At 38.4% G+C, this 25174-nt stretch overlaps 1 protein-coding gene across 1 annotated transcript; it reads left to right on the forward strand.

Moving 5' to 3' along the window:
• Nucleotides 1-2929: 2929 nt before the first annotated feature.
• LOC145784399 (uncharacterized) lies at nucleotides 2930-24350 on the forward strand. Its single transcript, XM_082596211.1, has 15 exons — nucleotides 2930-3156; nucleotides 4455-4528; nucleotides 5450-5512; nucleotides 6847-6904; nucleotides 11293-11350; nucleotides 11743-11896; nucleotides 16078-16217; nucleotides 16566-16741; nucleotides 16893-16994; nucleotides 17701-17906; nucleotides 18667-18858; nucleotides 20775-21136; nucleotides 21330-21516; nucleotides 22577-22717; nucleotides 24095-24350. Exons 1-15 carry the CDS (start codon nucleotides 3003-3005, stop codon nucleotides 24122-24124), a joined length of 2097 nt encoding a protein of 698 aa, XP_082452337.1. The 5' UTR covers nucleotides 2930-3002; the 3' UTR covers nucleotides 24125-24350.
• The last annotated feature ends 824 nt before the right edge of the window (nucleotides 24351-25174 follow it).

The following is a 25174-nucleotide window of genomic DNA, read 5'->3' on the forward strand; positions in this document are numbered from 1 at the left end:
TAGGTTGGGAGACTTGAAATCATTCTGCAAATCTATTAACCTTCCGAGGTCTTTGCATGGTGACATGACAGCCATATTGTATAATGAAACTTGTTGGTTGCATTGATAACGAAATTGTTAATAATATTATTTTAAGGAAAACCTGGATATGATGAAAAAAACAACTTTTTATACAATTCTGAAACTTGGACAGTGTCACAAAAACAGTGAGAATGGATCGATGCCTTCGACCTGTGGTCATACAGGCAAATGTTTAAATTTCATGGAAACAAAAGATCACTAACGATGAAATATTAGCTATATTTAATTCAAACAAAATTCTATTACAAATAGTCAAAAGAAGCAAAAATTAAATATATTTCGGACACAGTGCGGTAAAACTCTTCATAAAGATCATTTGATCTAAAAGAAGAGAAATCAAACGGTAAAAAGAAGCACATGCAGACCAAGAATGATAAGGACAATAAACATCCTCAAATGGACAAAACTGGATTATGAAAGTGCAGTACGAACATGCTCATAATCAAGAACAATCTCGTATTCTCAATACGAGGAAGGAACATAATGATGATGATTCTTTTTTTTTAATGGTTTGTGAAATGAGCTTTGTAGCTTGTTAAGGCTACGAAGTTTGGTTAGATAAATTGTTTGGCCGCTTTTGTTTCTAAATTTCCGAGCCGGTTTAGTTTGCTAATCCGTCCTTGGGTTTGATCCTTTTTTTTGCAAATGTCGCAAGTCTCGGATTTCAGACGTTGCCAAAGCAGGGCATGCGAAACTGAGAGAAGTGAGTTAAACTAAAATGTTGCAAAATTTTCTTTTAATTTCTACACTGAATTCCATTTTAAACTATTTGAAACATAGATCAATCCTTGCATGTAAAAACTATACATACCAAACCAATACATGATAGTGATATCACTAAATACAAGAAGAATTTGCAAAATACCTTATGGTGCTGGTTTGATGTTAGGATTCCGTTATAATACGTCGTGTGTTGATGATTGTACCGTCTCGCATCAGAGATAGGCAGCTCCCGCTTCAACAAGACGCTTTCTAGTTTACACACACTCACCCAACATTTCATAAAGGCAGGCAACCGTGAGTTGTTACATGCATAAAAACGTGAGCTGTGTGTTGTGTAACGTAAATACTGCATCTCAACAGTGAACACATGAGCTATATGTACAGTATATATGGACACATGAGCTATATGTACAGATTATATTTGAATAAGGACCTTCTGATGATCTTCCTTTAGGTGAAACAGGCTGTCAAGGGTTTAGATAGTAATAACTATATTTGATTTAATTCGCTCTGCTTTGCTTTTTGCTTGGCATTGAGCACTTTTTGTAGTATTAATAGCTTTCATTGTTTGAGCTATATGTACAGTATATATAGACACATGAGCTATATATACCTGTGTACAGTGACAGGGTAATATCTTGTCTCAACATTTTCTTGTTGGTCAAGTTGCTTGAATTGCTGAGAACGTCACAACGTGCTGGATAATCATTAACATTGAGAACAAACTCAAATATTCAACAGACTAACCACCAAAGTTTTCTACTCTCCTGCTATACAACGTGGCGTTGCGTTGAATCAACAAGCCGTCTATGGCTTATTGCGCAGACCACTGTGGACTACTGCAATATTTGCTTTGCAAAACTATTTTGTAGTCGGGCGCCTATCGCTGATGTTGATGTAGTGTTACGTGACATCACAGCGACGAGATGGTGGCGACAAAAGCCTCAGAGATTCAGTTGATTGAAAGAAACTCGAAAGATTTACAAATTTAATAAACATCATCGCCCCAGGCACAGACGACCATGAGAGCGCCCTGCGAAGATTGTTCCACGAAAAGGAACGAGACGTACAAGTTGATCTGAATACTGAATTGCGAGTTAATTACAACCGACGTTTATTTCTTAACGTTTTCGCAAAACGTTGTGCGGCAAGTGCCTGGTCAGGCAATGATAGCAGTGTTAATGTAGAAAGCTCAGGCAAGAGGGCAAGGTGAAAAATTGTGCAAAATAAATTGTTTTCATCAATAATTATTCAATACATAAGTTGAGTCTTGAACTTCGTGGACGTGCCAGCTTTATCATTACCAAGTTAACATGAGGATTTTATAATTTTTGCAAACCGCTATCGTTTGGTCGTTGTCGTTCGTATGAAACAGAAAGTCTGCGATCAGCTAAATGAAAGGACTTGGAGCCAATTTACCGTCAGATCATCCAGTTTGTGGAGGCCTGTTATTCCGTTGGCAGAGAAGTCTTGTTTTGAAAGTCATCAGTTCAGTAACCGAGTGGTTTCGCCTAGGGACGGTACATTACGGGACGCGCAACTCCGTTGTTCCTTCAACATTAGAAGGGTCAATTGCCAATTTGACATTTTTTTACGCTTTACTGCAGGCTTGCTTTCAACTAAAAACCTTAAAGTACTTTAAAACCAACTTAAGTCTTCTTATATAACCGATTAAAAGTAAAATATTTTGTACATTAGAAAAAAACGTAACCCTTCTAGTGTTGCGGATAAGCCTAAAGCGGATGAAGTTTCGCATCCCTATGATCTACAACCCCTAGTTTCGCCTTCGGCTCTAGTGCTGGTAGATCTGAGATCGATTCCAGGTCGGGTCATACCGAAGACTTTGAAAACGGTATTGATTGTGATCTTTCTTGCATAATGCAGTGAGAATTGTGTCAGGTAATAATGTGGTGACATCGCAAACCTGATAAAAAATTAAAAATGAGCCATGCCGCTAAAAGACCTTAGTTGTTGACTTGTTGTGAAGCGACAATGAATCAACCATAACATTATTAATTAACAAGTGGTACACAAGGAGCCTGAAACACCACATGGACTTTGCTCAGAAGCGTTAATGTAATTGATTGGAGTTTTGTTGACATTTCTGTTTCAGTTATTTACAGGCCTAGATTTTAAGCAAGATAATTGCAATGTGGTAACTACACTTCCAAAAAGCGAAAACTTTTTATCTTTGTAAAATGGCTAGCCTACAACTATTGCAACGAATTGAAGTGTTCTTGCAAAAAGACTTAAAAAATGAAAGATTGTCTGCTCAAAACTCTGTCAAAAGAAACGAGCTATTGGAAAGCCTAAAGAAAGCTATCAGTGCCGAAGTTGAATGCCAAAAGCTGGGTAAGTCAACGTTAAGGCAAGACACCTCGACTTTCCTACCACTGCATTGTTCAAGATTGAAAACAACCATTGCCACTTTTAAATAAAGTGGATATCGATTTGTTTATTTGATAACTTCAGCCAAATAGATCCTTGCACTCCAGTTAAAGAAGATAGTTAGTGCTCGGTAGCAAGGGGATGTCAGGGTATCCTTTAGTTGCCAGACACTTGAAAGATTTCGGGGCCCCTGAAAGCATATCAATCCCTGGTCCAAAAGTACCCATAAGAACTCTATTTAAGGATGTTGGATCTCTATACTATGATTAGAAGGTACGACCTCTACTGCATACATGCCCCTGTTAAACTTCCACATCTTCCTAACGTACATTGAACAACGCAAACCGACAACAAGTTGCCAAGCAAAGGGCCCACAACATAATGATCTGGGTTGCTTTCTTCAGCATCACATAATAATTGGCTAAAAAATTCCCAAGCGATCGTTGAAGACCACTTGCTTTCGTCATCATCAGCTAAATTGTTCTTTCTCAGCAGCCGAGTGCAGCAAGAATTGACAGCGAATAGACACGTGTTTCGCCCATGAGGCTGGGCTCATCAGTATCGCACCACTAATTCATACCACATAGTTCTCAACCGCTGCTTTTGTCAGTCAATTGAATCCTTACTTTTGTGGAAAGAAAACAACTAAACTAACTGTCGCCAAGGATATGCACTCATGAAAAGGAGCGATCATCCTGGAGTCAGCACTACCTTACTAATGACAATAGAACAGCGAGCATTGTGTTTCGCTAAGCATGCCAGTGTCGCCTCCACAGTCCACACTAGCCATCAAGACTTTTCTAAAAACATGTGTTTCTCGGCAGTCGAGTGTAGCAAGAATTGATTGTGTTGTTATGTTTTGATGAGATTTCTAAGCAAATTGTCCGCCCCGTTAGCTCAGTGGTTACGCGCCTGGCTCAAGATCACGCGGCGCAAGTTTGACTCTCGGGGTGTGCGCTTGAGCAACGCATTTCAAGACTGCTCTCCATTCAGCGGCACCTAGTGGATGGAATAATTTCTCGGCAACAACACTTCAACAATCGGAAACTTCACTCTGCCAACCTCGGTAACCGGCCCTGCGTCAAAAGCCTCTACAAGTATGCAAAACTACCAGGAATATCAAGGCTTTGTCAGTCCGAGGATAAAGATTCAAAACAAACCAACCAATTGTATAAAAAGTTCGATGCTTGACTCCTTGAATTTGAAACGATTGACTTGTTGAATACAGTACAACTGTCGTATTTATGTCGCTTTTTATGCAGATGATTTTTTGAGCCAAGAGCGCAGGAGATCTCACACGGGTGACTACAATCGCAACAACATACCCCTGCCAAAGGTACCACGTTGATGTGTGATAATATTTGGGAAACCACCTTGCGAAACAATCCATCCGTATTTAAAACTTTCTTCACTTAGTACACTGGAATATTGATATTAACAATAAAGGAATATTAATAATAATCAATATTGAAATGTTTATGATGAGGATAAATTTACTGTTCATCAAATCACGCTCCATCAAATGTTCACTTTGTCAAGAGATTCTCATCTGCGTGTAAACGTGTGTGCTGTTTGTCTTTTGAGTATGCCGTTTGAACAAATATAAAATTTCAAATAAAGTTGCACTTTGACCATAAAAGCTCTCACTGTTCATTCATGAATCTTTGTCCGGTTTGAGGCGTTAAAGGTTTGCGCATTCTAGTCACCGTCAAATCTCTTGGTTCACTAATCTGTTCCATTTGACCAATATCTAATAATTTGGTCTCCTGTATTTACAATTACATACTTTTAACATTGCATAAATACATAAACTGGGAAAGTTATCTTGTGCAGAAAAATGTAACAGCTTTACAAGATAATATCAAGCCATCTTATTCTTCTTAGATTTAGAAAAAATTTTGTTTAGTGCAATTTGTTTGGTTTAGAAAATTTTCCTAAACCAAGCAGCAAGAAATTTAATTACTCTTCATGTTCTAACCATCTTGTTAGGGTTGATGTTGATGTTGAAGAATAAGCTTATCAATTAGCTATAAAATAATGTTTTGCAAACTTGAACTGCATAATTGTGACACCACCTTAAGCTATAATTTTAAAATTTTAAGTTAAGTAGTTTTCAAAGTCATGCCTTCAGCTATTTCAATTTTTTCCACAAAGTTTCCTTTCAGCACGATTAACAATAATTTAGATGCACAATTACATTAATAATGTCATAGAGTAATGACGCCATAAAGTAACACCCATTGATGTTCCTCCATAGACACCAGTGACATCACCTATCATAAGCGAAGAAGGAAACAATTCGATGATTCAAGAGGAAGAAGTGAGTATTCCCCATGGGGTTGTTCAAATCGCTATAACATTTATGACGTCATGAGGTTGACGTGCCTTGTAAATTTTCACTTAGTTTATTAAAGCAACCACAAAGAAAACTGTACAATACTATTTCTCTCCTCATAATAATGGATTCCTCTTGTATAAAAACTTGTTTCGCCAAATTTTGAAACAAAAGTCATTGGATAAATTGTCGCTCAATATTATTGTTTGGTGTGACGCTAAATACATGTTAGACCAAGGTGGTCCAAGACTGCGAGCATGGAGGGCTGCATAAAGATTTGAGGAAAATGCCAGGATTTGGACCACCCTGTGTTAGACTATAAAGTTTACCCCAATATATTTTCATTTAACCATTCTTGATAACGTTGTAATGTTGCATTGGTGAGTTGTGTGGTACCATCTTGAAGCTGGGCCTGCCAATATAAGACGGCTATGGACTTATGTAAGGGGGTTACATTTGGGACAGTTTGGTAGAGTTGTTATTGTTCAAAGTATTGGGTTATTTCATCATGAGGGAAAAGGGTTTTGTCAAAAACGTTCGAGTTTAATATGTTATGTCATTTTGTTAGTTTCTTGTATTGTTTTTGAATAATATCATTCAATCCAATTAGGCCTAAAATTGCTGTTTATTATTATCTGTCCAGCCATGATATTATTTGCGGATCCTCATCAATTCGGTTCAGTTTATTTTTATTATCACAGCGAAAACGATACATAACAACAAAGTCAAATTTGCACGGCTGCCACTTTTAAAAAAACTTTTCGATTGAGAAGAAAAGAATCGAAAAATAAAAACATGAATTTTGGAAATCAAAAATCAAAATCATGTTTTCAAGATTGTAAGAATGAGATGAATAAACAGTTGGTATTAGATTGACCCAGTGCGTTGGTGACTTGGCTTGTGCACGAGTTTCTTTGTTCCACATAAAAAATAAAAAAAAAACAGAGCCAATCTGGAGTAGGCTACAAAGTTTTTATTGACCAGATCTGTTGCGTTTGCTAGTGTAGCTAAGTAGGCCTATAAAGTTACTGCCTTTGTGACTTGTTGGTAACGATTGTGTAGAGGAACATTTTAGTGTTCCAGTGATCTAACTCATCGTGATCTGCAGTTGTGCACCAACCTTGTTGTTTCGATGAATCATTGTTTCGAAGAGTTGTTGGGTCACAATATCATACAAACGCTTCATTTAACTGATAATTTGCCTTGTTCAAACTTTCGTAGCTTTGTACCCTAATTCATGTATTTGTTGGCTCATGGTTGACAGCAGTAATTCATACACCATGAGAAGTAATGATAATCTCACTACTTATGTTTTTCAGCTCTACATGGACTTGAGCGAGCAGGAACCTTTGTCAGGTCTCACATCACCAAAACAGAGTATGAAAGATTTGTTATGAAACACCTGCTGATTGCTTATTAAGTTCACTTGCTGATTGCTTATTAAGTTCACTTGCTGATTGCTTATTAAGTCCACTTGCTGATTGCTTATTAAGTTCACTTGCTGATTGCTTATTAAGTTCACTTGCTGATTGCTTATTAAGTCCACTTGCTGATTGCTTATTAAGTCCACTTGCTAATTGCTTATTAAGTCCACTTGCTGATTGCTTATTAAGTTCACTTGCTGATTGCTTATTAAGTCCACTTGCTGATTGCTTATTAAGTCCACTTGCTGATTGCTTATTAAGTCCACTTGCTAATTGCTTATTAAGTCCACTTGCTGATTGCTTATTAAGTTCACTTGCTGATTGCTTATTAAGTCCATCTCGGGAGAGGTCCATTTTGAACTTATTAAGCGGTTAGCTTATGAATCAAATGACACATTTTCGCTTTACGTAAACATAAGTGGGCATCTGTTTGGGGCTAAAACTTTCTAAGTCTGTGACAACTCCCATCTCATGGTTGCACTGCCAAGCAGTTTCATTTGTTCAGGTAAAAGGATATTTACGTCAGAGTAAAAACATTAACAGTGAGTTTCCTACAACTGGGTTTGGCTACTAAATAAACTTTTGAACTTGAGAAAGCGGCAAACTACTTCAGATCAGCAACGAAGTGTGAAGCAATAGAATGAAACGCAGAAGTGTGCAAACTTCGATACTTTTGCACAAAATGTCAAGCAAATTTGTTTAAAAATGAGCTTGTTACAACAAGCTTTGGATTTATTGGGAGGAGTAGTGGAGTAATTGTGAATTGGACCAAGTTAGGTAAACAAGTTGGTAGGCTGAGCAATGTAGGGTGATGACTAAATTTTTTTTTTTGAGGAAATCGAAAACGCCTGCTATGGGAAACGATGAACTTTTTTATGTGTACCAAGAATGTGAAATTTTTTTTTGAAAATTTTCAAAAACCTCCCCCACCAATTGATATTTCTGACGTCACCTAAGTACATTTTCTCCTTTTTTACTCCTCATACATTGTTTAAACTTGTTACAGACTCCTTAATACCATACTAAAAAGGTGGTCCACAGTATGGTGCAGATTTAAAAAAAAAAAATGTCGAAGAAAGTCACGGGGTCCAGAGATTTTACCCTTTTTGTCATTATTTTTCGCAACAGCGCCTCTAGCGGAAATTTTTTAATTAGTGTAACTTCAAGAATTCTTAAGCAATTTCGACAAATTTTCTTGTCAGATGGTTTATTTTTGATACTGGGTGACTTGGTAGTTTGTTAGTTGTTACATTTTTACCACTAGATGGCAGTAATTTGTTTTTTTTAGTGTAAAACTTGCAAAATCTTCAAATGGACTGCATGATACCCAAATTTATCGTATATTTCCAAGTTCTTTTGCAATGTTTCAATATAATCAGTAAAAATTACTCTACTTATTTTCCTTATGTACTACACATGACTCACAATCAGTTACTTAGTAATATGAATGGCAAATTGTATTATTGTGACAAAATCATTTAGATGCAGTACAGGCGCACAAAGTATTAATACACCCAATACTTTGTCCTTATCAGCTTCACAATTTGTTGCATGCAACAAATTTCACACTCAAATATTTTTCTTTGGTGCACTTCTTATGGAGTTCTTCCATCAGCTTAACAGCTCTTTCAGCAATCATATTCGAACGAGGGATGTCGAGAACAGAGGAATCCTGGTTCCAATGTGTTTTCAAGCATTTCAGTGCACCGTCACACTTAACATAAAACATATTTGTTAAAGCCTAATTTACTGTTGGTATTGGTAGTCCGGTATAACCTTGAACTATTTCATAAATATTGTTTTGGCTATTCAAGAGTACAAATTTGATGAGGATGATGCTTTTATGATATAAATAGTACCGGTACCATAAAGTTACTTCAAAATATCACGGTTCACTATGGTTAAACACTAGTTTTACTGACTTTGATTTCTTCAACAGCCAATAACAATTTTGGGTATGCTTCCTCTGAGTATCTTTAGTCAGAAAACCATTGCTCTTGCCATCCATTAGCAATAAAGTGACATAAGATTTCTAATTTTCCTCTCCATTGCGGGATCAAGAAGTATGCAATTAAAGTATAAATTGCTCGTGAATTCCATCTAGCATTGTGCAAAGAAGGTAGTTTTCTCCATTTTATTTGAGGAAAAACATGATGCAACTGTAAAATTATGAATTTTAAATTGATTTATTAGAAGATGTACCTTTGGTAATCTTACAGCACAGCATGTTAAAATTTTAGCTCACCTTATAAAATTGAAAAGAACGACACAGCTCATATAAGAATTTGAAGTCATCTCTCCAACCAGGATTTTCATTGATGTTGACACAAACTTCTCCACTGTAATATCTCTGCAATTCTTCATATCTTTCGGAGATATCATCAATAAACTTGTAACTCAGAGTTGGTTTGGTGGAATGTTTGCTGACAAAGAAATCCAAGACATGCTTCAGAATTCTGTCCAAAATATGGTGTTGACAACCAATATATTGTGGTCGATCCAGTCCCATCTCAACCATTTTTGTTTGTAATTTCACCACTATACCATTTAGTCGACCAGTATTCACAGCGGTTGTGTCACAAATAATCATTTTGATACTGGACCAGGCTTCATATTCATTCAAAATTCGTTCCAATTCATTATAAATATCTTGAGCAGATCCACTTTTGCACTTTAGTATTCCAAGTTTGACCTCATTTGTTTCTCTTTGGAGGCAAACCACCTGAAACTCCTCCCCAGACAACCTTTTTCCATCAAAATGGAAACAGTAATATTTTCCTTCTTTCAACAGCCACTATATTTTATCCTTTTCGTTGTTTCCAGCTCTTATAACACTACGTCCACACGCCAGACTGCGATGGAGTAGGGAGAGTACCCCCTTCTTCATTCAGAGTGGAGCACACACCCGATGTTTTGTGCATGGACAAAGAATGGCGAACCACCATTTTTGTTGCTGACAATGTTGACGATCTCATCTTCTTTTCAAACCCATCTTCTGATATTGTGCTCTCGAAATAACTGGAGGCCCTGTCACTTTCAGAATCGCCATCTTTGCTGGACTCATGATATGCAATCCAAAACAACCAGTTAAGCACCCCCAACTCCAAAACCCAATACCGGTAACTAAAAAACTAACCCGATAACTAGGCTAACTTGAACTCAATTGCATGATAAATTGCATGATATAGGCCCATTAAATAAACAAGGCTACACTTTCAAGATTTTATGTACAGTACAACAAGCTGCTAATAATTAATAGATCAAATGATTTCAATTATTTTTTTAAATTATTAGCAACTTCCAATGCTATTAAAAACTCTTGTCTGGTCTAGCTTTATAGGCTATCAGTTCAGATATAAAGCACTAGTGCCCTCTAGTGACAAAAATATATCAAAATAAAGTAACAATAAACCTCCTCAGCATTCAAAATGAGCTTATTGACAAAAAAATTTATCGAAATCGCTTAAGAATTCTTGAAGTTACACTAATTAAAAATTTTCCGCTAGAGGCGCTGTTGCGAAAAATAATGACAAAAAGGGTAAAATCTCAGAACCCCCTTGACTTTTTTTGGCAATTTTTTTTTCAAAATCTTCACTATACTGTGGACCACCTTTTTAGTATGGTAAGGAGTCTGTAACAAGTTTAAACAATGTATGAGGAGTAAAAAAGGAGAAAAATGTACCCAAGTGACGTCAGAAATATCAATTGGTGGGGGAGGTTTTTGAAAATTTTCAAAAAAAAATTTCACATTCTTGATACACATAAAAAAGTTCATCGATTCCCATAGCAGGCAAAAAAATTTTTTTTTAGTCATCACCCTAATTGAGCATCCGTGGGTGAAAGTAAGCTTATTAATTAATAAGCATAATTTTAATGCGTTATTCCATACCCTGCATAAACCCCGGAGTGTAGGCAATAGAGCTAGACAGATTTTTCTCCTAAAATGATTTAAAAAACAGTGCACAGTCCCTATGCAACCCCGTGCTTACAGTTAAATTACTTTCATTCCATTCTGCAACACATTCTTTTACTTCGGTTAAATGTAATGTTCATGGGATAGCTGACAAGAACTATTCTGTTAGAAAATCAATGTTCGCGTCAGCCACACATCATAGCATGAGAGCAGTTTCACAGATATCCTCAGTCCTCACTAGCCTCCTGATGAGTGGCTAACGTGGCAGATGAGGGACCGGAAATTGAACTCAAGTCTGCAGCATAGAAAACGATCGTGACAAGCAAGATAACGCGATGATCAGCATCGCCTTCTCTCTCACACACAACGCTTTGTCGTCTTCCTTAACCCAACAACAAGCTTCACCGCTACTGTCTTGGATTGTGCAGGTGAAGGAAGTGGATCCGGGTACGAATCCTACGCATCAGATGAAGACACCAACGCAAGGTGAGAGAGAAACTACCAGCGTGATTATTGACATCGGAGTTATTGGAGCAATTTTGCTTACTTTAAATCAAAAAACTTTGCAACTTCCATTTCAAAGTATGTTACTTAATCGTCCAAAGTTACCGGGTTGAAGAATGTCTGATGTTTCCAACGAGGCATACATTTTAAAAGTCTCCGTTCATGTTCTTCTCCACATCATTCATCATATCCCATCACAAAATTTAATCCATGTGCGGAATTTCCGAAATAGATTTAGTTATATAGTGGCGATATGTCCGACGTGAAAGGAAGTAATCATTTTGTTTTCACATACTTCCGAGCTCAGCTTGAGATTTAGGGGCCCAAAATTACTTTAAATTTATCTTGTAATCTAATTGAATTGTGTCATAAAGGACAAAAGCAGAGAAAGAAGAAGAATCCATTACGAAATATTACGTAGGCACTAACTGTGACGTATGGAGCCAAATTTTTCTTGAAAACAAAACTTTTCTAAGTGGGAAGAAATGGCTTAAAAAAGTTGGAATCGTCAAAGGAAACCACCTTCAGGTAAAGGCTCAGATATTTGTTGACCTAACCATAAAGCATTCGTTTGCTTTAGCCTGTGTGGTTTTCTATGTGAATATAGTTTTATGTTGTGAGCAGAAACGACGAATTACGTCACGAAATCAGCCGTGCTATCGTCACTATAGTTTTGTCACATACAAATACTTCCGGCACTTCAGACAACATTTCCTATAAAAGCTCTTATAAAATTTTCACAAAACGACTGTTTTGGTTTGTCAAAAACAGGTTCCATTTACGTTTTATTGGACGGCCTATATTGTAAACAGTTTCAACTTGATCTTTACGCTTTCTCTAACAATAGCCTGCAATGGTTCCAGTGTTGTCAAACCGTAGAAATAAAAAAAAATCAAATTGAAACTCCTTTGACCTCAACAATTAAAACTACGCCTCATGCATTGATAACTTAATTTCTTTTGTAAAATTGTTTCTGACTTTACTTCTAAGGCTACCAGCCTACATCACTAAATATCTATTGAAATTATCACATATTGAAAAAATAGCCACGTTGTGTTTTATGCATCTTATTGGGATATAAAACTGGACCTTTGGGCTAACAAGGAAAATAAGTGCCAAAGAAGATGAATTACTTTTAGAACAAGGGTGACACGCGAGTATGGCATCTTTTACTTTCGTTCGATCTTAATGACTTTACAAATCCTCACATCCTTCTAAGAATAACCTTTTCTTTACTATGATTTCTTCTTTACCGGCGCCCTTCGTTTCGACTCCATCCAAGAGCATGCGGCTGTGTCTTTGGCAGGATACTTAATGACGTGCCTGAAAGTGGATCTAAAGATTGGCTTCCTTGCCTTCCGCCAACTTATCAACCACCAGTTGTAAGCCTGGATACGACAAAAGTCCTCCTTAACCTTTCAAACAACATTTGCTCTTTACATAGCTATGAAGCCGTCACTGGAGAGTGGAAGTAATATTGATATGGAAAAATAAAAAGAAAGTTAACAGAAGAATACCAGTGGACTTACTGGTAAACCGGTGTAGCAGATCGAAGCCAAACAGTTCATCAAAATAAAAATTTTGTTTAAAATTTGACAAAACAAGGTTTTATTAAAGAGGAGTCAACTGTGACGAGACGGAAATAGTTTTGCGTGCTTTTTACACAATTTACACGCAAAGATCTTTTGATTGCTGTCCTTGTTTTCGACCAACTGTGGCTTGATGAGCTGCTGCAGCAACAAGGCCAATACATTTTTGTATGGATTTCACAGTGAAGAAAAATATATTCTTAAAATTGAAACTGGTCTCGGCGGCTGTATGGCCATCACCAATCTAGTAATCTAAGTAGATCAGAAATGCATCAAGAATACGTCTTCTGAGAAGTCGAAGAAAAGGATTCTGAAAATAGTCTTGTGATGAAATCATAGTTTAATAGCCATCAACTTTTGACCGTCTCATTTTACAATTTAAATACATCATTGTCGCTCCGGCCTCTATCAAAAGCACGCAGCTGTGTCTTGGAGGACGTCAATCACCCTACATGACGTAAATACAACGAAAAATCAGTAGGCCTACTTGTGGATGAGGATAGAATTTCAAAATGGAGGAGTTGGAGATGAGATCACTCCTCCGTTGTACATTTGTCGAAAAATCAAGATCTTTTGCTTTGTCATCTTCTCTCGAATGCTTACAATTCACCGCCGAGACCCAACCAGATCGAAGCATGTCTCGGAGTTGAGCTTGCTGACAAGTGGCTAATTCTTTGGTCAATAAGGCTTGACTGGGACCCTGTTTTTTTGTCAGGACATAATGTGTGACAAATCATTTTCCCACCAACATGTGTTCTTAATATATTTGCGTCAAGCAAATGATTGTTTACATTTCAATGTATTCATTTCTTATTCATTCAGTTTCTGTGCGTTCAATAAATAATTTGATTTTCAAACTACTTTTCACTTCACTTCTCAAAGTAAGAAAGTATAGAGCAGTGGTTCCCAACCTGGGGTTCGCGGACCCGTGAGAAAGCATTTGGGGTTCCGTGATTACCTTGATGAATTTTGGAAAAAAATTCGTTCTATATGCACAAATAGAGCACCAGCTATGCTCGGGAACAAATCCGGATTTGCTGCTTTAGTAAAAAAACGAAGCTCCTCGCGTGGTTGTTACCCATTGCTTCCAGTACACTGTACAATATACAATGTACAGGTACGCCTTAGCAGCAAAAAATTTACCAGCAAGTCTCAAAGAAATTCTGACGAATTGCGTGAAAGTTGTTAATTTCATCAAAAGCAGAGCTGTAAACCATAGTACTTTTAAAGCGCTCTGTCAAAAAGGAGGGTCAGATTACGAAGTACTGTTGTATCATTCTGAGGTACGTTGGTTATCTATAGAAAAAGTTTTGAAACGATGCAGCAGCTAAAAAATGAGCCATCAACTCTTTTGAAAGCAAAAGGAAGTCTCCTCTCAAATTTATTTGAGAGTAAAAGTTTTCTATACGGCATGGCCTACTTAGCAGATATTCTCGGTCATATTAACAATGTTAATCGTGACATTCAAGGACCAGGTGTGACAATAATTGATGCAGCTGAAAAACTGAAAGCATTTTTAGCCAAGTTGCCGGCTTGGAAACGCAGATTGGAAGCAGGTAATTACACTAACTTTCCAATTGATCAGAACTGATCTTTTGATCAGAACTGACGATGCACTAGCAAGTGCGAAATATATTTTCTGTTACATCTACTGACAACTGATCCCTGTTGCCTTAGCAATTGAAGTTTTAGCTAACTTTCCAATGTTAGAAGATCTTATCTTGATGGATGAAACTCAAAGAGAATGTACTCTTTTGATCTCTATGAGAGAAAAATTTTGGGCACACTTGGAAACCCTGCAAATCTCATTTCAACGTTATTTTAATTTAGAACACCTGCCGCACGAAGTTGAAATATGGATTCGAATTCCTTTTCTTTTTGACTTGAACAACATTAGCGATGACGATCTCAGTAAAGTTGACCTAATTGATTTGAGATCTAAAGAGTTATTACGCATTGAATTTCATTCAAAAACTGTGGAAGAATTTCGCTGCTCACAACTGCAAACCTACCCATTCTTGGCAAAGCAAGCGGTTATTGTTTTGTTACCATTCATAACCACTTAACCTTTACGAGGCAGGATTCTCAGGTCTTGTTACAATAAAAATTAAACATCGAAATTGCCTGGACGTTGAAGATGACATGCGTGTTGCATTGTCAAAAACTCAATCACAGTTCAGTCGTTTATTTCAGGAAATCAACAACAGCCCTCATTAAATTTGCTTACGTTGAAAAAGTTTCGACATGGCACTTTGGGTCACCTTAATATTTAAATACTGCTGACATTTCTTGAACAATTTATTCATTTTCTTATTTGAGCAACTGTTTAACCTGACATTTGCCGCAGGAGTCAAAGCGTCGTCGTCGTCGTCGTGTGAGCGTCTGGGGCCGAGGGTCTATCCTTTTATCATACCGGCAATGCAATATGACACAGTACAGTAGTTGAGTAGCATAATTATTACAATAGTCAATAGTATGTTGATTGAGTTTCAGGCAAAATTTAGGTAGGGGTCCGCAGAATTAATAATTTGTCCAAAAGGGCAACAAAAAGATTGAGAGCCACTGGTATAGAGAATTTGGAATTTCGTTCAGCAACTTTGTACTTTAAGTTCCATACAGTTCAGTTTGAAAAAGAAATAAAATCTCCCCACGGTTTTCCCTTCTCGGATGCTGTTAATGATATGTGCCACAAAAAACTTTCACCTGCTACAAAAGTGACAAAATATTTTTGCACCCTCGCGCTATTTTCGGTCCATGTATGGGCAAGTGTGACGTTATTTCAAAACTTGATTTTGGAGTGGTGTGGATTTGGATTCAAAAATAATAAAACTTTCGGAGTCGGATTGGAGTGGGTCCAGTTTCATGGCGTACGAGTTGAGTGGGCGTCTCAAAATCCCACTCCGCTCATTAGTGCTTGGTAACTTTAATTGTTAGTTATCTTTGCTCAGTTCCTTAGAATGAGCAATCGTTTCGCCACAAGTTCAAGAATAATTACGTATTGTATTTCATAGTTTAAACTTCGTGCATCTGTAAACTCATCTTGCATAGAAATTACTTCATGCTTCCCATGACGTAATCCAAGACATGTCGGTAAACAAATGACAAACTTTTTCTCTGCAGTGCTATAAAAAGATCGGCGACTCACATCCCGAACTTGACCTACCTCTGCGCGCTTACAACGTTCTTCTCAGCAGCAAAGAAGGAACAAAAGCAATGATTGTCAGTCTAGAAGGAATAGAAAGTGATGGGACCGGATACAGGTGAGCTTGATAATGAGACTGGGGTACAGGTGGGCTTGCTAGGCGGACTGGGTAGGCGGACTGGGTAGGCTACGTATGGATTTTGGAGAAACTGGACACAAGCAGATTGGATAGTTAGATTGGGGTAGTACATTGTTTGACAATAGAGCTAGGCCTACTTAAAAGTGGTTTGATAATGAGAATTGTTGCATGTAGGTTTATTGCGGAGTTAAACACAGGGAAGTGGGACTTGGTGAAAGGGCGCTGAGGGCCCATTAGTAATTCAGTTGATTGAAGTTAATGCACAAGATTTGTTTTATCCTCGTACTGTTTCGAGTCAACTGTAGGCTAAGGATGATGATTTTTCAGATTCTATGTGAAGCAGAAATACGTTCAAGATTGGAACCGAGTTCTTCACGACAAAGCCGCCCATGTTTCCGTCTCTGGCACCCTTCCCTCCCCCTCTGTGGCCAATAGACCCCCCAGCACACTGCAATTCTCCGATAAACCAATGCTACGTCAGTCGTCACTTATAGGTGTCACAGGTATGACAAACTGTGTGGAATATAACCAACAGTCCTTGACTTACGTAGCGGAGGCACGAACCAATTTATTGTGAGGTAATTTCAAATCATATGTCACCATATGACGTCATAAAAAATCTCCCAAGAAACTAATCATCTATGTGTTTGTTAGATCTTGGGAAAGGGTTGAAGACAGCTGTGGCAGACATGTTCAAAAAAGATAAGACAAGAAAGAAAATATCAGTGGCCGAGCAAATGGGAGCGAACCTATGTGGTGAGACGATAGGGTTGCTATGACGATAGGGGTTGCTATGAAGTTGTGTCCTGACGTTAAAGTGGATAACAACTTTGAAAGATGATCTTCTCCATACTATTGTAATCACGTTTCTCTAACATGGCAGTCTGTAACTGTGGGTCTAGGCCCAGTTGTTGATGCAAGTAATTTTGATGGCTCATGAGCTACTTATACAATTTCAAAAAATAGTTGTGAGCCGCCCCGATGGCCGTATGCCTCAGTGATTCTATTTGATCAATATAATGTCAAATTCCGTAAACCGATTTACTTTGCCTGTCACTGAGGAAAACGTTGTCTGCATCTCACTGTACCTCATTTGTTACCTGAGCTTTACCACAGCCATCTAGTAATCTTTAATGCAGCGACGACGGAATCTGTCGCTTTTAGTTTCAACCGATTTTGTTCCAGTATCATATTAATATTGCGGAGAGCTTTAATCTTGTGTGTTGTGTTGTTTGCTTTAAAACAGCAAAGAAAGTTGACATGTCAGATGACCTACGTAATTCATTGTTTTTATTGAAGCCACAAAATTGTTCAAAGCAAAATAAACGGAACGGTTTAAAAAAAAGATGCTGAATCTCTAGGTAACCACTAGCCGCGCGGCTGAATAAATAAAAGAAGTATGCGCCACCACGTGGTGATCATTGCGGTCACAACCAACTTGAGATCAATGACGTCATCTTAGGTAACCTCAACGTTTATTCGGAGGGAAAGTGGTCTAAGAAGCTCTGTTTGATTCGAGATAACGAGCTGCAAGTTTATGGCAAAGACGAAGCCCCTGACCAGGTGGTTCATCTGCACGGGTGCGACCTTCAACCTGACTTTGACAACTCAGAGAGAAGATTTTCTTTCAAGATAACACAAAAGAAAAAAGAACTTATTTTTTTGGAAGTAAGTTAGCGGTAACTTTGTAGTTTTACCACCCACTAAGCTTGAATCGTGATAAGATAAGATACGAAATATCATTGTATGTTTAATATACAAAATAAGGCTGTTTGTCAATAATTTCTAACAATGTACAAATAAATAAACAAATCAACCAATCAATGGTTGATTTGTCAATAGTAGGAACAGGACATGTTCGAAATATACAAGTAGGCCTAATATACACAATGCAGAAGTTTCACATGTCCCCATAATGACAGGGAGACAACGAAACGACCATACGGTCTACTAGTCAAATGTATTGTGTAATTGAGTGCAAACTAAACCTGTAGATTTGTGCCTGTTTTTGAAAAATTCATCCTCATTCCTCAAGAAAAGTCTTCACCATTTAGTGTTTTAATTTCAACTGGGTTATTTTGATATGACTACCTGGAGATGTAGTCATCCGAGCGAATGTCAAAATAGAAATAAAGAACTTAAAAGGCCCAATTGAGTTCGATTCTTAAAAAGCTTTCAACTGATTTGTGTATTTCATCTTTAAATATTTTGTTAGCAAGGCATTGCAAAAAGCGTAAAGAAATAAATAACTTAAGTGATTTTTATATAGCTAAGCATGATTAATGACTTGCATTGTTAGTTTGCAATTGATTGATACTAGGGTTTTGATTTCCGTCTGTAGAACGAGCGTTTGTCCTTTGTGTTAGCAATCAGTAATTCTTTTTCTATCCACTGCCAGTCTAAGCTAATAACGAGCACCATGACGCAGGCCTCAAGTTCCTCTGAGATGGGAAAATGGGTAGGAACCCTAATAGCGGAAACCGGATGCGCGGAACTGCCGGAAAAAGAGGAAAATATTTATGTGGAACCCGATGTATACAATAGTTTTCTAAACACCGCGAAGCAGACGCTAAAGCAAACAATGAAGATGAAGAGCACCATCAAAGAAGACAAGGAAGCAGTAAGTTTTGTGCTGGATTGCAATCGGTTGGTGTCTGGTTTACCATTGTGTTGAAATGTTTACTCATCTTCTGTACAAGTCTAACAAATTTTCAAAGACAAAATGTTGCTGCATGCTTTGGATGATCTTAGTTAAATTCAAATTGAGTTGTGAAATTGAGTTGAATTCAAATTGAGTTAAATTCAAATTCAGTTGCTGCATTAACTAAGATCATGGACATCTCAGTTAAACAAGCAGTTGAAAATTATGTACAAGTTTAAACAAGGTTTTACAAATATTCACTTTGCAATGATTGCTCCTTGCACGTTTAGGCTATGAATTTAATTTTAGTTGAAAAGTATAGGATTGTATTGCTGTAACCATCTTCGATAATCTTTTACATGCAAATCCTCTCGTTTAGTTGCTGTTGTGGTCCTTACTTTCTGTGATTCGATGATACTTCTCAGAGTTAAACTCCATTGAATTTTTTTAATATGAAATAAGTAAAAAATTATAGCTTCCTAGCTAAACCCATTGCATATAGGCTACGCATTAGACCACCTAAACAGTATAACAGTGTTTGTTGTTTGTAGGGTCAGGGTAGTGATTATAGGCTGTTATAATTAATGCATGATGACGTCACTCCATTGCATCATTCTAATCAAACCATGTTTCCCGAAAGAATGCTAAGTTAGACTTGTTAGTTGTTGTCATTCATTAGCAAATGCATGTAAGAAACCAACAAAACGTTAGATTGGGATAAAAATAATCTTGATTTCAACCCTTTTAAAGGTGAGTCCCGTACTTGAATCCAAGCATCGGGGGATGAGAAGATAGGGTTCTCATTATACTAAGCCATCTGCACTAAGGAAAGTAGGGTGACCAGTTCCTTTCTCTCGGCCGCCTTTACTTCAGCAAATACGCCCACCCAATTTATTACGTCCTGGGTAGAGGAGAGCGGTGTTTGTCAACAACCAGCATAAGCCGGGAGTCGAACCAGGGTTGCATGATTGGAAAGCGAGCGCCTCACCCGCTGCGCCATCCCACCGCTAATCCCTATCTACGAAAGGACAAATAGAGGATAAAAGCTAACTGATCCGTCAAATCCATGGAAGTTGCATTAAATGAAGTCTGAATGAAACAAATACTGGTACTTGCTAAATAGGCTTAGAGCAAAACCATGATAGGCTGCACGTGACCTGAGCGTTTCTTCAGAAGCCGTAACCAAGGATAACGAAGACACAAACCCATGTAATATAGAACAGTAGGCTATTAAGATTAAGATTGTTACCTTATAGCTAAAAGTCTGATTATGACTGATTCATAAATATAAGAAATCACAATTTGAAATTTTTTGTGCGATTCAATCATTGTAGACCAGGGTTACTCAACTTATCTTAACAAAGGTCCAGTTTGACAAGTTGAATATTTTTAGCGGTCCGGTGAATAAGTTATTTCACACGCAACCACGAAAGTTAAATTATTTGGGAGTGCCCATGGGGAGTCTAGGAGTCGAAGTACCCAAGCAGCTCGGATAATCACAATAAAATTGCTTCCTCCCAGTAGAAATCCGTTTAAAGCAACCCTGAAACGTGGCAATGAGGTTATTCTTGCAAAAGCTCAAGGTCCACCATCAATACCCAGAAGGTCCGGATTCGGACCGTGGTCCACCAGTTGAGTAGCCCTGTAGCCAACGTAATTGATATCTATTCTTCAATCAATAAAATCCTGCTTAGTCGATGTTGATTCTAAGTTACTTAATGGAACCTTTTCCATTCATCTCACTTCTTCCCTCTCTTCAGATATTTTTATGTATTACATGAAATATTGTTTGCATCACAGAGTAATTGTGCATTTTACCAAAAATCATTTGGGAGTCTTATTTTGCAAACGACAGTTCGTTTAGAAGTTTGATCAACACATTGACTTTCTCAAAGGGTGATTCGGTCTATGTTGACTTCAACGAGTCGATCAATTTTGATGAAGTTTCAGCGGTGAAAACGTCAACAGGAAATGACACGTCCAAGAAACACAACTCGTTGGACCGTGACGAGAAGCTCCCAATGCCAACAGAACGTCTGAAGAAGAAGAAAGCCGCCAAAGGTGGAGCAGCTAAGAACAATGCAGCAGCGCACAAAGCTGAGAAACACAAGAAGACAAAAGACCACACAAAACCTGTCGAGATTGATGGACCAAAGCAAAAGGACATAAGAACGGGACAGGGATTGAATGGTATCAGCAGAAGTGACAAGACGACTGAGAGGAAAGAAGAAATCAACAACTCAATGAAGACTTTACAGTAAGTAGCAGTTTGCAGAATGCCATGAACCTTGTTCTACTATTGAAAACCTATTCTAATAAGTCAGCAATCCATAAAAATATTTGATACGCAATTAAAAATACCTTCTCTTATGCTACTTGCTGACGGTACTGGACGTCATTTCATCTTGCTTGTTATTTACGTTTTTGCTTGACAAGGTCCTGTTGTTCAGAATAAAGATATCGGAGTTGAAGAAATATATCGACGCCAGTAGCGCGTCGACTGGAAGAGCGAAGATCGAACGCGCCATCAAAGAAGCCGAGAAAGAACACGATAAGCTGCAACACGAATTATCTGCATTGGAGAATCCAAGCAAGCGTTCTCAAGCAACAGCAGATAGGACATCAAGCCGTGAAGTTGTGAGTCAAAGATGCTGATGTAATCATCAGTGTCTGATGGTAGGAGCTGACATTGCAACTTTGTAACTGAGCAAGATAATTTTTTTAAACTATCTCTATATATCTGTTGTCATGCGTAGTTTCTCGTTTGAGTTTGACGAATCCTAACTTTGCTTTAATGAACCTTCGACGTCACACTTCTACAACCTCACTTTGTTTGCAACATTTCAGTAAAACGTTTGACTTCTTCTTCTTTCGTATGAGAGGTTGTTCTTTTGGACTACATTTCATTGGGGTCAAATGTCCGGGCATTTTTCGAGCAGCCACTTGATTGTAGAGTCCTCCAGCGTTGACAGGCCAACTGCCCTTGGAGGAGTAAACGTCGGGCAGTGGTAAAGGGTGTGATCTGCTGTCTGTTCCTCTGCACCACAGTTGCATGCCGCAGATGTTGATAGGCCCCATTTGTGCATCAAGGAAGCGAAGCGCCCAACACCTGTGCGGAGACGATTCAGCCGTACCCAGGCAGGTCATCTGAGCTCCTTTCCTGGTGGCATGGGTCCAGCGTCGGGAACAAAGGTGTGCAGTCTGGAGGTGTTGTCTGTCCACTCCTCTTGCCAGGTATTGGCAATCCAGGATGAGGCACTGGTGTTGTGCTCCAGCAAGGATTGTGTTTAAGCAACAAAAGGGCTTCTCGATTTGAGGCGTTTCTTTATTACCGATCTGGTGATGTAGCTGTGGAGCGCGTGGTGTGGCTCCAGTGACCGGCGAGCCAGGGAGAGTGTGGCAGCTTTGCGGCGAAGCTCAGCAGGGGCGATGCCTGAAAGAACTGGTAAAGATTCAGTAGGTGTAAGTTTCAGGCATCCCGATACAATACGCAAGGCGTCAACGTTTGATGAAATGGCGTTTCTGTTCCAGATGAACCGATACACACCGTGTTGCATGGATGGATAGAAAATATTTACTTCGTTAAAAAGTCTATGTTCAAATTAATTGAGTTTCTTTCAGAGCGAATTTTTTTTATGACGTAATGTACTGGAGCGCCGAAGGCTTTCTTCAGTTTAACGGAGTATTGTTTTTCCAGCCTCTTGGAAGTGGCAACACTGTCTCCATCACTCCCCCTCCTCGGACATATCCTGCCAAGCAACTTCCGCCTCAGAGAGCAAGATCCCCTTTAAACGACACTTTGCTGACACCTAGCGGCAATGTAATGTCAAGAATGAAGGTTCGTTACACCTCATCACTTCCTCATCAATTTTCATTTTAGTTTTTTCATAAACTAATGAATTTATTTATTGGAGAATGACAGGCAGTTCTAGGAAATAAACATTTTTCTGCCAAACTTCGTATTTCTACTGCTCTATAGGTTCTGCATTTACTTCGTTCTAGTGCGCATGCGCGAACTACAATGAAAGATACTGTTTTTAGTATTTTTTAATCTTGCAAAACATTTTTTGCAACTCTGAAGGCTGAAGATTTTAATAAAATCCCAAAAGATATCTTCACCGAATGTCCCTAAAGTAGCCTACAGTAATTCAAAACTTTTTTGAATAGCCTACCAAGTAACCTACAGAAACGAAATTAGTTATAAATTACCTTGAAGCTCACCTCACACAGGAAACTCGTCTGTCTCTGTGTCCTTCGGATTTATTCAAAAAACTAGAAATAAAATATCCCATAATGAAAACAATTGCGCATGGCCAAGTGTTTTCATTTGAGTCTGCTGCTGAAGCACGCAAGTTACACCAATATAAATTTGTGGGTCTTCATGGAGTTGCAAAGTAGACCAGGAAACAAAAGATACAAGAGTTCTTGCTTTTTATAATTAATTATAAGTGTGGAAGGCGCTGTCGCTTGTTTGAGCCGGTCCAATGCAGTGGTTTACAGCCATATTTGATGCGTTTATACCTTTGCTTCATTGAAGCTTTTCGTTGCTCCCCTGTTGCATTGAGCAAGCGGTACGTGCTTCAAAGGTTCATTCAAAGAGTTGAAGGTTGTCTTTTACAATTTCTAAGTTCGCACGTTTTCTATTGAACTACCTACTGCCACCGTATTCAAGTTATAGCATCTTTGGGTAAGTCGCTGTAGCTATAACATGGCTTGTCACAAAAGTTCAAACAACAATCCTGTTTTAGATAAACGTGACTTTGCAAGAGCAATTTTCGACTTTCTCTTTTCTCAGACACCAGGAAATTTACTCTGTTTATGATAAAAAGGTGGCTGTAGACTGTGTAGTAGAGTAAGACGCTATTTCTACACCTCACTCCTCCCAAAAGCAAACCTGAACAGAATTCTCTCAATCAAGCACAATATACAAATAAATGAATTGTTCAACTGCACAGTTGAGAATAGTGAGCGTTTGCACAACGTCAGAAGAACGTCGCTTTAACGTCAATAGTGAGCATGTTGCTGTGTTATGGCAAGATACTTAATTCCTCATTCGAAGTTGGATAGAAACATTATCTTCCGTCCGACGTCGAAATACCTTTAAACGCAAATCAGGATGGGACAGCATTCCTAAATTTAGAAATAGCTTTATCATTCCTAAATTGTACAACATGAAGCTGAAGCATAAATATCTCCATGCGATTTCTTGTTGCAGATGTTTGAGAACTTGGACACGACTAACTAACCGCCATCCAAACGTCGTCGTGCCTGGTTCCGTTTCCACCCGTGCACTCGGCTTGTTCAATGTTACTTGCAAAGCCTAAAAACGGAACAAGTGTTGGAATAACTTTGTCGTTTTAATAGTTTAAGGTCGTTTGTGTATAAGTTACTACAATATACAGACTTTATTTGTAGTGCTGCTGAAAGGTGATTGCTTTCCTTTAGCTTAACATACGCTCCGTTTAAGTCGAGATACTCCTGTTTTTTGGCTTTGTGCCGGCGCCCCAGTCAGTCAGGTAAAAAATCCCGGTTCGGCATTCATTCATCCAACATAGATTCAGATTCTGTTTTATTTGTTTTTAGTACCGTAGGCTGCTACAGCAGCAACACATCAGGTTGCACAAATATATAGATAAATACTTTGAATGTGGTGCTGGCACTAGAATGACAGTGAAAGACCACAGGATCAACAAAGTTGGCTGTCACCCAGAGGTGAGCAGTAGCGGGCTACTTTTGCAGCGCTGCTACCAGCGCGCTACTTTTTAGAAACAGAAGCGACGCTACTTTTCCCAATGTAGTGGAAGCGAGAGGCATTACATTTTCCTCAGTCGTACTTTCGCTACTTTCCAATTTGATGTAGAAAAAGTGGATCGTTTTTAGACATTTTTGATGGAAATACTTGTTTTCCATAACGACTTTGAAATGGCCATGCAAATAAGTGTGGTCGGCTACTGAAACGTGATATCACTTGTTTTCAAGACAATTTTTGGCTTCAAAGGGTGCTTGAGTAGAGCTTTTCAGTGTCAGTTTAAGATAAAAGTAGCACATAGATGTAGCGGTAGCGCGTGTTGCTTTTGGTCCCGGTCGGCTACCAGGACCAGTTGCTTTTGGTAGCAGTAGCCTATTGCTTGAGTTTTTGGAATGTTTATTTCATGTAGCACCAGCATAAATCGAAACAGTCTCATCTTTGAGGTTGGTCTGCTGCATGGGTGTCCAATTTTTTCCCAGGCGGACCAGATTTGATAGTGCGGAAGTGCCCGCCGGCCAAAGGCCTCTGACAATCTTATTTTGTGTA

This window comes from Aplidium turbinatum, chromosome 15 (assembly GCF_918807975.1).
Source record: "Aplidium turbinatum chromosome 15, kaAplTurb1.1, whole genome shotgun sequence".
Lineage (NCBI taxonomy): Eukaryota > Metazoa > Chordata > Ascidiacea > Aplousobranchia > Polyclinidae > Aplidium > Aplidium turbinatum.

Excerpts from the sequence above, each read along its gene's own strand:
- LOC145784399 (XM_082596211.1), top strand. The coding sequence starts at position 3,003 with ATGGCTAGCCTACAACTATTGCAACGAATTGAAGTGTTCTTGCAAAAA. Across the intron at positions 4,529-5,449 it reads ACAACATACCCCTGCCAAAG|ACACCAGTGACATCACCTAT; the intron begins GTACCACGTTGA and ends GTTCCTCCATAG. Across the intron at positions 21,517-22,576 it reads GGACATCAAGCCGTGAAGTT|CCTCTTGGAAGTGGCAACAC; the intron begins GTGAGTCAAAGA and ends TTGTTTTTCCAG.